The 15,841-nt window shown below is 37.7% G+C and overlaps 1 protein-coding gene across 5 annotated transcripts in view; it reads right to left on the reverse strand.

Moving 5' to 3' along the window:
• Window positions 1-15,841, reverse strand: part of gdpd5b (glycerophosphodiester phosphodiesterase domain containing 5b) — a 36,664-nt gene that overhangs the window by 2,156 nt on the left and 18,667 nt on the right. For 3 of the 5 annotated variants that reach the window (XR_003599093.1, XM_028045475.1, XM_028045474.1), the window contains 13 exons: window positions 13,780-13,883; window positions 11,206-11,299; window positions 11,017-11,076; window positions 10,589-10,687; window positions 8,900-8,993; window positions 6,532-6,677; window positions 5,590-5,672; window positions 4,399-4,549; window positions 3,681-3,902; window positions 3,427-3,584; window positions 3,183-3,330; window positions 1,423-1,505; window positions 868-882 (listed from right to left, as the gene is read on the reverse strand). Coding sequence is in view for 3 of the 5 variants with exons in the window: in XM_028045475.1 (XP_027901276.1) it covers window positions 868-882; window positions 1,423-1,505; window positions 3,183-3,330; window positions 3,427-3,584; window positions 3,681-3,902; window positions 4,399-4,549; window positions 5,590-5,672; window positions 6,532-6,677; window positions 8,900-8,993; window positions 10,589-10,687; window positions 11,017-11,076; window positions 11,206-11,299; window positions 13,780-13,883 (1,457 nt within the window). In the remaining 2 variants the exon portion in view is untranslated. The remainder of the gene's footprint in view (window positions 1-867; window positions 883-1,422; window positions 1,506-3,182; window positions 3,331-3,426; window positions 3,585-3,680; window positions 3,903-4,398; window positions 4,550-5,589; window positions 5,673-6,531; window positions 6,678-8,899; window positions 8,994-10,588; window positions 10,688-11,016; window positions 11,077-11,205; window positions 11,300-13,779; window positions 13,884-15,841) is intronic. The other 2 variants (XR_003599094.1, XM_028045476.1) reach the window with 1 other exon arrangement.

Consider the following 15,841-nt stretch of genomic DNA (forward strand, 5'->3'; position numbering starts at 1 on the left):
CAATAACTAAACTGTTAAGAAGATACTCTAGAAACACGCTTCTTTTACCACTATTAATACAACACACCCTGTTTTCAACAGGGTAATAATTAATACATGCTAATGCTAATAAATACGTTCTGTAGAACGTTCTGGGTTGCTTCTTTTCAGCGGATAAGCTCTCAGGCTCTTCAAAGAGATTTTTCATGAGTCAAAGACCTTCACACAATGGTTCCTAATTTACAGAACTAATGCTTGATTAAACAACAATCAGGGAAAGGGCATTACGCAAGCGAAGCAATTAATAATGCCGCGCATCCGCTGAGAATACGCTGCATTATTCAGCAGCACTGAACATTTTAATGAACGGACTTTCTGTGCAGCTGCAGTTTATGGTTTTCCCAGTTTTATTAAGGATTACTAGTCCATGTGGGACAACATGACCTTTACATTAATGAAAACAACTGTTCTAACAAATTTTTAAATGTATTTGTTTTGCAGCTTTTACGGGTAAATGCTAATCTTGATCATATTCTCCAATACATTAATATCCATGAGATATTTCTTTCTAATAGTACTTTGAGGTTTGGGAACATTGATTTTCCATTCCCTTGAGGAACAAATGGTTGAGAAAACAGGCAGCAACAACAAATATTCACATGTAGTAGAGCTGATGAAGATGAGAATAAACACAGAAAGATGGTGGAATTGGGAGATTGTGAGAAAACTCTGAATATGATTTTATATAAACAAGGAGATCAACAATGTAGAAAAACAAGGTGCCAAAAGGTCAAAAATGCATCAAACAAAAGTAACTGTGGGTGTGCAAGAACAGAAATGGGGTAAAAGTGGAGAAGATTTGTGGGTCAGAGGAGGTGACCCGGTTACCTGATCATGTGATAGCTGACAGAAGATGCCAGAATGCAGCAGAAGAGGAGGAGAGCATGCACGGCAGGCAGAGGAGAGAAAAAGAGAGAGAGAGAACAAGGCAGAAAGACAAAAAAGGACAAAAGAAGGCGGGAGAAAAGAGAGGTCAGTTTAGATGCCGGCAGAAGCTAAGCAGAAAACACACTTGTACTGGATGGTTACAAGGACAGAGAGGGAGGGCGGGGTGAATAAGCTCTCCATCCAACCGGGTGACAACAGGTATCACCAAAACAAACAAAATCAGTTTTCAGAGAAACACAAACACAGGAGTGTTGAGGGTTAATCTAAAGCTTCCATCAACATGAGGAAAGAAGGCAGCCGCAACAGCTAATAAACCAAAAAACGGGCATAGTAAATTAGCGTTAACGTTCTCCAGTCATTACTTTAAAGACCAATATTAGCAACTATTATGTAAAAGAAATATTAATCAAGTCAGACAGTCTGCTGTCCTTTAGCTGTATGTGCACTTGTTTTGACAACAATCATATCAGAACATGTTTGATATGTTGTACTTACTTTTGTAAAATGAATATTCCTATGACTACAGCAAAGGAAATGAGGTCTGCAGACACCCATATCAGCCGGTAATTTCTTGGGCTCTGAAAACACAAACATGCAGTTATCATAAACTTGAATTTTATAGAGTCCACCACCAGATGGAGCCATTTTTCCAAAATCGATTTTATCTGCGCAAACCAACATCAAAACCTCAAATTGGACACATTATAGTATACTTGGATCTATTTTATACTTAGTAAAAGAAGGAGGCGGTGATTTGAAATGAAAACAATAAATAAAAATGTCAAAAATTGTCATAAATTAGTTTAGAGTGTACAGAAAGCATCTGGCAACATCAGTTTTCAAATCTTGCTGTAAATTGTCCCTTGGATTTATGTCCGGACTATGACTGGGTCATTCTAACATGAATATGCTTTGAAATAAACCGGTTCATTGTAGATCTGGATGTATAAGCTCATTGTCAAGTCTCAAGTCCTTTGCTTTCTTTAAACAGATTTTCCTACCAGGACTGTCCTGTATCTAGCTTCATCCAACTTCCCTACAACTCTGAACAGCCCCTGATTAAGAAAAGCACGCCCACAGAATGATGCTGCCACCATTTTTCACAGCAGAGAAGGCAGTGTTTGTTTTTTGCTACATACATTGCATGTAGGCCAGAAAGTTTGATTTTAGTCTTGTGGCGCCTTACTAAGATGGAATTTCGCAATGCCAATAAACCTCAGTCTCAAGTGCTGTCTAACAGTAAATAGTTGTCTTCAGAGAGGTACTATTTATAGGTATTAGAGAAAAAAGGATTGAATACAAAAGCAAGAAAAAGAAAACAATACTTTCTTTTCCTCTCACCTCAACTTGTAACAATCTGCACTACTTTGCTTTAGTCTATCCCATAAAACCACAGAAAAAAATGCATTTAAAACTGTGGCTATAATGAAAAAAAATTCAAAAAAGTTCAGGGGGTATTAATTCTTGTGCCGGTCACTGCATGTTTTCATTTGAACACAGGAAGAGGAAGTTAGGAGTTGCTTTTAAAACTGCTTTAATCTTGGTTCAAACTGACAGACAGCCCTTCAGATGCTACAGCAGACTAGACTCGCCCTGAGCTCCACAGCAGGAAGTCAGGGGTCATGTCCACAATACGTCATGCAAGGGGTCCATATGTTGGACCAGATGGACAGACTGGTCAAACATTATGGATTCATAGAGCTGGAGGAAAGCGGGTCAAAGAGACATGGTGTACTCATGGAGGGAGGTTTTGGTGGACGAATGATCCAGAAGCCCAGGAGCTGAGCATTCTCCTCTCTGGGACTCTTAACGAGTCAGATAATGACAGCACACCAGGCACAGAACAGGAAATAAATATGTTCAGCTGAATGATGTGCGCTACATTTGTCTCATAAAAATGTTACAAGAAAAACAAATACACAACTATGTACCATTTGAAAATAAATACAGAGTAAAGATGAAATATAATGGGATTTGCAGACCCAATCTGACAGCATTTCAGTTAGACCAACCTGCTATTCATAAGATGGATTTCATTCATGTTATATATATTTTGTCCGAGCTGTGAAGAAGTATCTTAAGTGAGAATAATTTCCATAGTTTCCTGGCAAAAATTGTATTTTTGTCATTTGTATGAAACTCTTAAACTTCATAATTTTTTTGAATGACCATCTGTGTCCTGCTCCTGCCTAGAGATCAGTGACTTAAAAAAATGGCTCCCAATGCCATATTTATATCTAAGGGAAATGTCTTACCATGAGCCAGATGGGAGAAGGCACCTTTCTGAGGATATGTGGGGCCTCTGAGGAGACAGCTGACACGCCGCTGCACCAGAGCATCGAGAACAGCCACGGCTCGTTGACAGTGTAGAGAGTAAGGCTGATGTTGTTTTTGGAGAAGTTTCTGCAGGCAACAACAAGATTCGTAGAAGCTCCACTGGCAAACAGTCAGATCTTCTCTGGAAGTGATAACCGATCAGGGCTAGGTGTGTGGACCTACGTGATTTCATCAGTGTTCACTTGGTTGTATCTGAGCAACAGCCCGCTGATGCCAGAGCTGTGCAGATTTTCTGGACTGCGTTTCACCAGCGAGGTCTGGATGAAGCCAGGTGCCCACTGCTTCACCTGCTCTCTCTCATCATCCGGAGTCCACATCACCTAACGTGAACGACGATGGGGAACACAAGAGACAACATTTTTAAAACAGGTTGCGTCAGGAAAACCGTTCCCAAGCTACAGATATTTCCCTCGTACCAGATTCTGAAGAAGTCCAGAATTCTGCACTACTTGCAGCGTCTCATTGATCCATGTGGAGTTGAAGGGGTGATCACGAGGAGGCCTCCGCAATCTGACAACTACTGTGATGTTGTGATCGGAGGCCATCTTTAGAAGCTGCTCCAGGCTGCACACCCTCTGCTTGGAGGTGAGATTCCTTTCCTTCTGGGACATGGAGCCTGCGGTCCAGAAGGGGTCATTCTAAAACAAGAAGATGGGAAAAGCACATGGATTTAAGAGCAATTTAAAGAAAGGGCATTTTCTATAATATGTCAATTCTGTGGTTGGTTCAGAGAATGAGACTTTGAACAGATACCAAAAAGACCAAACAGAATACAGCAACATTTTCTTGAATGAGGAGCAGTAATTAAAAAGGCATAACCCACTTTGAAAAATTCAACTGATGCATCTTGGCTATCGCACCAAAACTATAATAAATTTTAGTGACAACAACTTCATGTAAAACAAATCTACCGAGGTCAAGGCAGCGGTTCTCCTAAATTAGTTCTGCATTCATGCTTAACTAGATATCTGAATTTCCACAAACCCTAAGGGGAACATGATGGATCAGTGAGTGAGAACACACTGTGCTAAAGACAGTTAATGGCTTTCACGACACAACAAAATAAACACAAATAAAACACTAATAAATTTAGAAATAAATCACGTTTAGTGTATATTAGGAACCAGGAAGTACCTTGAGGAACCACTCTCCTGCGTTGAGCTGCTGCAGATCCGTCCAGTTAAACCGTGAAGCTGCTTTTGTTTTTCTGTCTGGAAAAACCTCATCCACGTTTGTGGTTCTCCGCAGGGTGAGGTCATGCATTAGGAAAGGTACGCCGTCCACACTGGTCATCAGACGAGAAATAAAAAGTGCAAACCTTTAACAAACTCCCAAGTGTAACACACGCTACTATTTGTCCATATTTTTAATCATTATATTCAATATGGCTGTAGGTTATAAGCTGGAAGGTCATGTCATTCAAGCTCAGGCTGGTGCACTAAATACTGAAAACAGGTCTTCCTGTTCTGCATTATTTCCTATCCAAGGCAAAAGCATGATTCCAGAATTTGAATTTCAAATTTTGAATGGGAATAAATGGAATCAGGTAAGGAAAAAAAGCCCAGATATGAAGCTAGTCACTCCCCATTCCTTTACCTGCTGATAAACAGCAGAATGGTCAATTATTATTATTTGTGCCTTAATTTCTACTCACTGGCAGATATGATTTTAAACATAACTAAGTAAAATACTTTTGTCACAACATACTCAAGTAAAAGTTGAGGTTTTGTGAAATACCTAAAAAATTACTAAATACAGACAAATTGTACTTGTAGTAAATGTAACTAATTGCTTTCTTCTGCTGGTCAAACTAAGCAAAGAAATTTCAGAAACATAACATTTTTATGTAATGACTGCTCCCCTACACACACAATATTATATTAACATGGAAAGACTGATCTTGGTAAGAATCATAAAGAAAATTAATTTGAAATCTGGTAAATATACATCTTTAATAGATATGATCATAATTACCTTAGTAATTCTGATCACAGAAGGACTATTCAATTTCAACTTTAGTTTGGATTATTTAACTCTTTAAAGCTTTGCTAATACTTGATCATCTGCAAGTATGGTAAAAATCTTTCTCTGTAAAAGTACCCCAGGGCAGCTGTGGCTGCAATGTAGCTAACCACTTCTGTGGTGAATGCCTGAATATAGTGTGAAGAGCTTCGGAGTCCTGTCAACTAAATACAGCGGTGTACAAGTACAGGCCATTTACCATTTACCATGTATGGAGCCTAAACAGGGGGAACAGGAATCTCAGCAGATATTTATTTGGTGGTTTCATTGTACTGCTGTGTATCGATCATTTTGAGTGTGTACCTTATGGCTACGTCAGCCTCCAGTCCAGTGACGTTCATCTGCAGAGCTCGCTGAAACGACCACAGCGTGTTCTCTGGAGCAAGCTGGACACAGAGTCGGCAAAAAAGATGAAGTCATTACAAGTAGGTCATGTCTTAGTTGACGGCATGGAGCAAAAAACAACAGAAAATCTAATTGTTCCCATGCTATTCCATGCATTTCCTCCAGTGAACATATGGGAATGTGTGCTGTGGATTGCTCTTTAACTCAGGTCAATGTTCTGATCGATACTAAAACATCACTTAGAACTGCCCCTCCCTTTGAGACCCTGGGAGTAGTCAGCTACTGGCTGTGAAGCACGGGGCAGGAATGCCGCTGCAATCAATAATGAGTCATTCTGGGAAACTGAGTCCTGTGATGTGAGCTGCCTTTTTTTAATCTCCCAGGCCTGCAGAGGCACTCCTAATTTTAGATTCCACCGAGGATCGATCTCTTTTTGCAGAAATACCACAGAAAGCAGGGTGTGTCCTAATGTGAGGAACTAGTTTTAGCAACTTGTTTTTGTGTTGCAGAGCAGTCATTGGCACGCCGGAGACATAAATCCTTCTGCAGCAATAAATCAATCCATGAGGTGTCGAATGTGAAATTAAGTTTTTGTGATATTTTGAGCCTTCAACATAATCTTAAAAACATTTCCACTGGATATTAAATCTGTTCACAGGAAATGTACAATCACTTAGACATTTCTCATACAGCATAACAACAATTTATTCAGTAGACCAGGAATGGCAACAACTCCTTATTATACATTTGTTGGCTACTTTATTTAATTAAGAAGCTAATGTAGTTAAACCAAAAAATAATAACAATAATATATACCAAAAAAGATGTGAAAAAATGAGATATTAGAGGGCTTAGTTTTACTTTTAACACATTCTGTAAACCAAAATTGAATGGACTCACCATGGGGGCTCCCTGGTGGCCAAACACCTCTGGCCGTGGTTTAAGGGTCCTGGGATCCATGATGCAGGGGGAGGAGATATAAAGTGGCAGAACGTAGAGTCCTAGTAACACACTGAGGTACAGCAACACAACCACCACCTGAAAGACTGGCAGACAGCATAACAAGCACTTACAGATGGTATCCATAGAATGACAATAAAGAGATTATTTTTAGAGGTATGGAATATTAGCATTTATCACATGAGTTAGATAAGGAAACAAATATCTCTGTCATATCTGTACATAGGCATAAAGATACAGTAAACAGCTTGTTAACATGGAGGAGAACAGCTACAGTGCATCGTAAAGGCATTTACATCTTCTGAGCCTTTTCACATTACAATGACAAATTTTAATGTACTGGACTTTAGACTCAATTAGCACAAAAATTTGAAAATGTATGATTTTGGATGTTTGTGTTGTTATCACATAAATCTCACTAAAATGATTCAAAATGTGTGGTTGCATGAGACGTGAAGTGTTTTTGAAAGATACTGTAGCCTTGGTCTCTCTATACACCAGAATTCACCATCAAAAGTTACTGATTTGCATGCTGCAAAAATTTTTCCTCAGTCTCCACAGAAACCAGAGTGGAACAACAATCTGTAGTTTTGTTCTGTGTTGTGTGCCAAGATTAGCTACTGTAGGAAGAGGTTGCTGTGAATATTGACTATTATACTGCAGCTACACACAGCAGCCAAAATGATGACACTCAGGATCCAGCTCTGAGTGAGCGAGCGATTAAGGCTGTGAATGTGGGCTCCCACATAAACCTACACAGATGCACAGGAGAAAGTATTTGTTTCAAGGTCAGGTCCGGGGCAGGGTCGAGTGGCCAACTCCTATTACACACAGGAGACTCGTGGATGGCCTTCATCCACCCTCACATCTTTGATTTTCAAATACTGCTGTGCATTACATCAGGTTCCATGTGAGATAACCGAACTAATTTCTTAATGTTTCCTTAAAACGTGGAAAATAAAGAACGACTCAACATCCATTTTACTAGTCTTTAATTTCTCTCATAGAGTCTGAGTGAAACCATCAAGTCCAATGTGAAGGTACTCTTTAAAAAGCTGAAAGTAAATATTTAGCAAGTATTCAAGTCATTACAGTAAAAGGCAATACTTCTGAACAATTGTGACACTGATGAGTCGCTTTTTTAAACCTTGTACCTTTCAGATGACCTGCTGGTACGTTTTGATTATGGGTGCTTTCTATTTGATGGATGTGAAATGTATCATTAGTCCATGAAAGCTAAGAATGTAATTGAGTTAAAAGAATTAATCTCAAAATAGATAACATACAAGCACAGATGTTATACATGTTATCTAAAGTTTGTTAACTTACAAAGTTTAGTTTGTAAGTTGCACACTAAAGTTGAAAGTTTTCCTCCAATACTACTTGGCAATCAGTTAGGAAATCGCTACATAGACTACACTAAATCTCAGCAGCAATAGCAGCAAGTTTTATGATAAAGGCACCAATATTAACAAGGCTAGGAACAAACTGTCAGAGCTGCAAGTCTTCAAAATGAGTTCGAGACTCAAGGACAAAACAACCTTCATCTCTGGGGAGAAAAAGAGGTTGGAGGAATGTTTATCACACCCACCATGGATGAAGGCCCTGGCCTCTGTCTACACCTAATTAATCATTCACCAGCATTTGTGTGTATGTGTGTGTGTGAGAAGCACTCAGACTGTCATATCACTTTATTGCATTAAAACACATTGCAACTCTACAAATACTGACACCTCTGGTAAAAATATGTAAAAAGATTCTCAATAAAAGAGATGTATTCTTGTGGACATAATCTCAGATGGTTGTAAAAAAGTTTTAATTATTGCTCTGTCTGTAGATATGTGCAGGTTTAGGTGAATATGTATTTTCTTGTGGCAATTACAACCAAGTAGCAGTTTCCCAAAGTTCTTATCAACTTAAAGTATACATTTTAAAAACAATTGATCTGCCCAGGATAAACAACCATGCACCGCATTCTCAAAGGCAATTTTACAGTCAGATCTTCTAAGTAAACTAAGTAAAATGCATATCTTTGGACTGAGAGGAACCTGGAGTACCCAGAGGAAGCCTACACATGCCTGGGCAAAACATGCAAACTCCATGCAGAAAGGATATCAGCCAGCTGCTAACACACCCGGCAGCACTAAAAATGATTCATTAATCTTAGCCACTTCACAAAAAGCATTTAAATTAGACTGACTTTTATGATTTAAGGATTCTGCGCTACAGAATTGAATGACTCAAATTTTTACGAGTTTAATACATGTGGAGGGTGCTGTAACTTCACATGCAGCAAAGGTAAACATACTTGTTTTTTCTGCACGGGCAACTTGTCCTGCAACAATCCATGACAAGGCTGTGGCTGCAGCAAGAGCCCCTATATGCAGGAATGGACCTGTAGCCTGAATGGAAAACAGGATACAAACAAATGGAGGCAAAACAAGTAAGAGAGAAAAGGACAAGAAACCAAGTCGAAGGAGATACACAGGCACAAAATAACAGTCATTATCTCGAGCCAAGACACCAGTGACACAGTCTGGCAACGCTAAAACCTATTATTTGGAAAGACACTCAATTTTAAAAGACCACACTTACTAAGGAGTTTTGGCAGCCACTTCAAATGTTACTTGTAGTACACAATCTGACATGGATATACTAATACAGTTGAAAGCAAAAGTTTACATACATTAAGTAAAAATACTTAAGCACCTTTTTTTATACTGTATAAAGTTTAAATCAGACCTAATTTCTCTTGTTTTAAGTCAGTTAGAATTATAAAAGTTTTTTTTTCTCCCCTCCAGGGGGTCTTTTGTTGGCTCTAGTATCCCTTATATGAAAGTAGGCTGACAGCAAAGGGGAAGGAGAGAGGGGAAGACATGCGGCAAATATCGCCGGGTCTGAGAATCGAACCCGCGATGGCCGCGTCAAGGACTCAAGGACTCCAAACATGGGTGGCGCTATCCCCTACGTCACCACAGCACGCCCACAAAAGTTATTCTTGTTTGCTAAATACCACAACAATGACAGGGAGAATATGGCAAATATGTGTTTAGAAATGTCTTGAAAACCAAAGGTTTGCATACATTTCCTCAGTATTAGATAGCATTGCCTTGCCTGGATCAAAATTTTTGAGTTTCCTTCCACAAACTTCTCACAATAGTTTTCTGGAGTTCTGGTCCATTCCTCCAGACAGAACCACTGCAACTCAGTCAGGTTTGGAGACTCTCCCACTCCCAGACACTTTCCCAGATCAGTCAACAACTGATCTTTAACAGTGACTGTGTTGTCTTGATTTGCACTTGGACCAAAATACATTCATCTCTGGGACACAGAACTAATCTGAGCAGTCCCATGATTGGATATTTCATCATTTATTTATTTATACTTGGATAAAATTGCAGCGTTTGGAAATTGTTCCAAAGAATACGCCAGATTTGGAACTGTGAAGCTCCTCTTGACTTTCCCATTGTGTTAAAGAAGCAGTGTGTCCTGGCATGGTGTGTCTCCAATTAACCCAAATGTGTCCGTTAATCAGAAGTTTCCAAAGTCATGAAATTACCATCCTCATCGCTTAGCGTAATTATTCTGACTTTGAAAATATCAATACGTCTGCCATATTTCTTTCATTACTGTGGCATATAGCACATATAAATAATTTTGCCAATTATAATCCACCTAAAACAAGAGACATTTGTTCTGATTTAATTTCAGAGGAAGAAAGAAAAAATTTTCTTTTTATTTGGGTGTACATAAACTTGTGGTTTCAACACTGAACCTGTCAGATTTTTATTAATCTGATAAATATTAAAAAGAGAAACATGTGGATCACTTTGACATGCATTTAATATTACGTATTATATTACACTGCTAATTGCAATGCTGCATACATAAAAGAATTATCTTCCCTAGACTTTGCATCATAAACTTGCCTCTACTAAAACTTATCAGCCTCTCTACGTTAATCATCAACAAAGGCTTTGGAAATTTTGTGTCTAACCTGCAAGGAGATGGGGATGATATCCCACTCTTGTGTCCATGTTTGATTGACTGATATTATCCCCACAATAGTGGTGAGTAAAGAAGCAGTTACTCCTATCTGTGCAGAGAGAGGAGAAATAAACAAAGAAAAAAAAACATAATTATTAGTAAAATTACAGAATAACCCAATATAGTGGGATACATTTTATTGTTGCACAGTGTCTGGTAACTTTATTTAGTTAACCGCCTGCAGGTTTTCAGTTCAGAATGAATTGAACTGACCAGCAATAAATAAAAACATTTGCAAAAACAAGATAAAAAACACAAACCTAAGCTAGTTACAACTCCGATAAACATATGCAAAATTTATCCACCCCCTTACACCTCAAGGCTTTTTGTAGTTACACAAACACACACTTGCAAAGTCTCACTTTGTTGGCATGTTACCTTATGAAGCCAGTGCAAATTCAACTGTTGCCCAAGTGCAACATGGCAAAGTGCTAAAACCTGAAAAGTGCAAAAACAAGACACAATCACACAAAGTACAGTTTAGAAATCAGTATTATGCAGTAATTTGAATGTGCCTAGCTAGGCCTTCTGATGAGTTCAAAGCATTCTTTGTGAGAACATACTGACCATTAAAAATGCAATGTAGGTGAATCCAGCAGCAGTTGTTGCTAGGATGGGAACGGTTCCATCAGCCCACTCCCCAGAGTTATTGTACAGGAACCTACAGAAAGAAGAAATTTCATAATATTTCTTCTAATAATCATTCATAAACCACAAAAAAAAACAATAAAAGCCATGAAAAATACATGGTTTGGTTGTATTCAATGTAATCCAATGATTGATGTCCATTCATCAATTCATTTATCCTTATGGCTGGATGGACAAACAGATTAGACCTGCACAATGTCAGGAAAACATGCTATATACTATATTGTTAGTGTTAGTTGCGATGATGACATCACCTGCTGTAAACATAAATAGTGGTAAAATTTTTCTGCTTGAAGTTTATTGCAAAAATAAACCCCAGGTAGAATCTAGACTATATACATTCTGGAAAGAATGGGGACTTCATCATTTCCATCTCTGCAACATGGCTTTATGAAATTATTTGGCTACATCTGCTGTTTTGTTAAGAAAACAACTTAGTTGGAGTTTCGTAATGACTTAAAACAAACAGCTTAAAGCATGGCTGCTTTTGTTTCAAATAAGCATCACCTTCTATATTACTGGCATGAACGGATGATACTTTTATAATAATCACTTATCTATGAAAATGCAAGCAATGCTATTATATATTGATATTGCTTCCAGTAAAATTGTGACAATGACAAACCTACAGTATATTGTGCTGCCCTAAGACACTGAGCTAACTGAACTTCTAAAATCTGACTATTTCCCTTTTCTACATCCCTTTAGACCCAGAGCAACACTAGAAGTCTATATTGTTCAAAGCTCTCATTACACAATTTTTCAAACATATCAGATGTGATTTAGCCTTATTGACATGTTTACAGATATAAATATTACCCATGACATGTCCACTAATGCACCTTCAGACTGTACAACCAGAGATGCTGGTATTTAAACTACAGTTCAAGAAACGAGAGGTAATTCCTCTCTTTTTAATTAAATCGTCAGTCCTAAAAGGTTCATGATTACTTTTCTACTTCAGGCACGGCTGCCACATTTAAATAAGCCTGGATTCAAAGAAAGTAGAGCCAATTACTTTCAATAATAATAAGATTTCAACAAGATTTTAGAGACTGTGAGTGGATACCATCACAGAGTTATATGTATTTTAAATAGTGCTAAAAAGACCAAAAAACTCACAGTGACTCATTTTAGAGGGGTACTGGTTCCTTTAAGACTTTGACAAGCAAATTATAACACTCAGGAGGCCATGGCTTAATCACAGTTATTATTAATTTCATGGAAAATTGACAACTATTTTTTTGTCACTTTTAAAGCTTTAATTAGGGAACAAAAAAGCAGCACTAGTCTATGAACAATTTTTTATCCATCCCCAATTATTCACACACACATATGTTAATACATATGTTAATACATATAGGATAAACACATTTTGCGCACACATTTTGTGACACTGTATATAAATACACACACAGCTGCAGAAAAAAAGGCACAGGCGGGAGTTCTGCCACATCAGCTAGAAGTATTAATCACATGCAAAGCCTTATCAGTGATTTAGGAGGAACAAGGCCTCTTGTGAATGCATTTGTTCTGCAGATGGGCTCTGAGTCTCCCTGAAGCTACATCATATCAGAATATATAATAAGGAAGCAGAGATGTTATTGCTCTACTTATCTGCAGAGAAAAAAGAAAGTAACATTACTAAAAAAACAAAAACGAGCAAGATTAGTATCTGTAAACAAACTAGTTACTGCTGTTGAAAGTATACTTGGCATTAATTTGGGAAACTCAGAAACAAGAAACAGGAAAAAATAAATAAGAAAAAGAAAAAAGACCGGGTAAATAGTGAGATAATTACTCAACTACAACAATGAGGTGGCATACATACTCAAAAATGCAATACAGGGAAAGGACATTATTAGAAGTTACTTTGCAGATGTCCCTGAGAGTGGAAGCATGGGGGATGGGAAAAGATGTAGGAGCAGAAACCATTTTCCACCATCATATAAAATATCTAATAATATAAACTATGTGCAGTTATAAGACAAAATATATACAGCCCACATGTGACAAATCAGAATATAATTTTAACAGTCTGGAGTTGAATGAATTTGTCCCATTTTTTGGTTTTTAATCTTCCAGTAACTTTGTGAACATGAAGATTTATTAATACATGATTTTACCATCAAAATACATCTAAAAACAGTATAAAGCTGCTTTTTTATATACAAAGGCTTATGTTGTGTTACAAGCACAAACTAGCACGCATATTATCCTATAAACTTGTGTTTGTTCAAAAGAAAGTGGGGCTGAGTACAGGAAATGTTGGATGAGCCATCTCTCTTATGTAATGTTGTAATCTATGGAGGCCTGGGTGGTCTCTGCTCAGATTAAGGATGAGGAGAGATTAAACTCCTGATTTAGGAAATCAACAACTCAACAAGTATGACCAGAATGTGCGCAGTCAGGGCAATATGCTGGTAGCCTGGTATCTTCAAGTTGAGCCTAGTAAACATGGAGCGGCAGTCGCCGTGTCGACGCAATACTCACCAGTTGAATTCATTGTAGTCGTTGTCTGCCTCCCACCAGAAGTAGGACCAGATGAGCAGCAGAGAGAAGGTGAAAAGGAGGATGATAGACCACAGCAGCTCCCACTATATTTTGACAAACAGAAAAAAACCCACACATAATCAGTCCTTTATGTAGTGGATGGTAATTTATCTTACAAATGCTACTGAAGGTACCCCAAGAATTCGGACGGTCACTGGAATCTGCCAATTTCACACTCGATGTGGAATCTGGTATTTTAGATTCTCATTCTAGTCACAATGTAAGTAGATATTATTCATGGCAGTAATCCTCCTAAAGATTCCTGTGTTATGATAAAGTGATATATTATGAGTGTTTTCTTTCTCTCAAACGGAAAGTTGGATACAGCTTCCACTTACTTTTCAATATATTCAATGGACACATACTGAATATTCTTTCATATGAAGCACATTACATTTTCAGGTATGAAAAAAAGCAAAGTTTTCAGGTTAAGAAGTAAATAAGACACTGTAATTCTCCTAGGCTGGGTTTTATCTGTATAGCGACATGTATCCATCTAATGTGGAGAGCTTTATTGCGATACAGAAAGTGACAACTCTGAAACACCAGCTGTGTTGAAAAATGGTTTCATTTATCACCTTATAAAAACTCTGTTGAATCAGGTACATTTTTAATTTCAGCAGAAAGTAAAAAAAAAAAAAAAAAAAGTTAGTCATTAATAGATTTGAAAGTAAATTTGAATGTCAGAGTTTCACCAAACTCTATGATTATAGATCAACCACAAAAATGTCTGAATGGTGCAGTTAATGGAAAAAAAGTAAAATATATCCCGTCATAGTAATTACGATGTAATGAGATGTGCACAGAGAAAACTAAACTTAGCAGAGGTATTGCAAGGCTTTAAATTATTAACTTTCTTCTGATTAGAACCTGAAGTCAGTCTGATAACCGACCTCTGCTGAGAGTATTCCCTTCTACGCTCTGCTCATTATAATGAAATAACTTTTAATAACTTCACATGCTGCCCTGACTAATTGCTGTCCTCGTCACTCTTGCACTTTGTACCATGAAAAACTTTAAATGGACCACATTTTCGGACGTAAAAAGAAAAAAAAAACTCAGGTGAGGGTTAAGATAGAATAGATACCTGCATGCAGGGCAGACATATTTATTTACAATACCTAATGTGTATAATGCAGTAACCTTTCGACCTTTTCTACCAGCAGAAAAAAAGACTGTCATTTCACTCTGAGCACTCAGAGTGAATTCGGAAATCTGCCAAATTAATTTATAATCCTATCAGATTGCATATTTAGGGGGACAACCCTGTCTGCAATGTTGAGATAAAGTCACTGCATGAACACATCTCTGCTGAGGGTCAAGGATCAGATCATTATCACCTCAGACAGCTGAGGAAACTCCCAGGTGACAGAGTCCGACTAGCCGGCTTTTTTTGCTCCCAATACCAGAACTGTGCATGTTTTTGTGTCTGAGTGGAGTGAGTTACTGTTACAACAAAAAATGTACACATTTTTCTAGTACTGTGATTGAAGATTCTACATCATAAAAAATCTGAAGGTTTTCTGGAACAATCTTAATCAGTGTTTAATCATGTTTTTATCTCATTGTAAAAAATAAATAAAAAATATTTTCCTCTCACTTCCACTTTCAGGTAAGGTAATGAGAGAACGCCTGTGGTTAAATGCTGCGACTGTTTCATAGGAAAAAAAGGAAGTAGTTTTTTTGAAGATGTGCCACAAATTGTCACATAAAGAAGGTAATTTTAACCCTGTAGGCTATTCTCATACCTTTAGTAATCATAAAGCCGCACGGTCCTGTTTACCAAAATAATTTTGTAGAAAAGTCCATTCTAGGAAGAACATTTTTTCAATTATTTTCAAAAAGAAGCTTAACAAATACCATACCTACATTACATTCCAAAGAAAGACTGTCTTATGATAAAAAAAAACCGTTTTTGTTATAGGAAGCTGCCAAGGTCTCTGTTGGTACAAAACTGAGCGACAACCTCCCTGATGAGAATGCACTGACACCAGTTCCCATG

Source organism: Xiphophorus couchianus, chromosome 18 (genome assembly GCF_001444195.1).
Source record: "Xiphophorus couchianus chromosome 18, X_couchianus-1.0, whole genome shotgun sequence".
In the NCBI taxonomy this organism is placed as follows: Eukaryota; Metazoa; Chordata; class Actinopteri; order Cyprinodontiformes; family Poeciliidae; genus Xiphophorus; species Xiphophorus couchianus.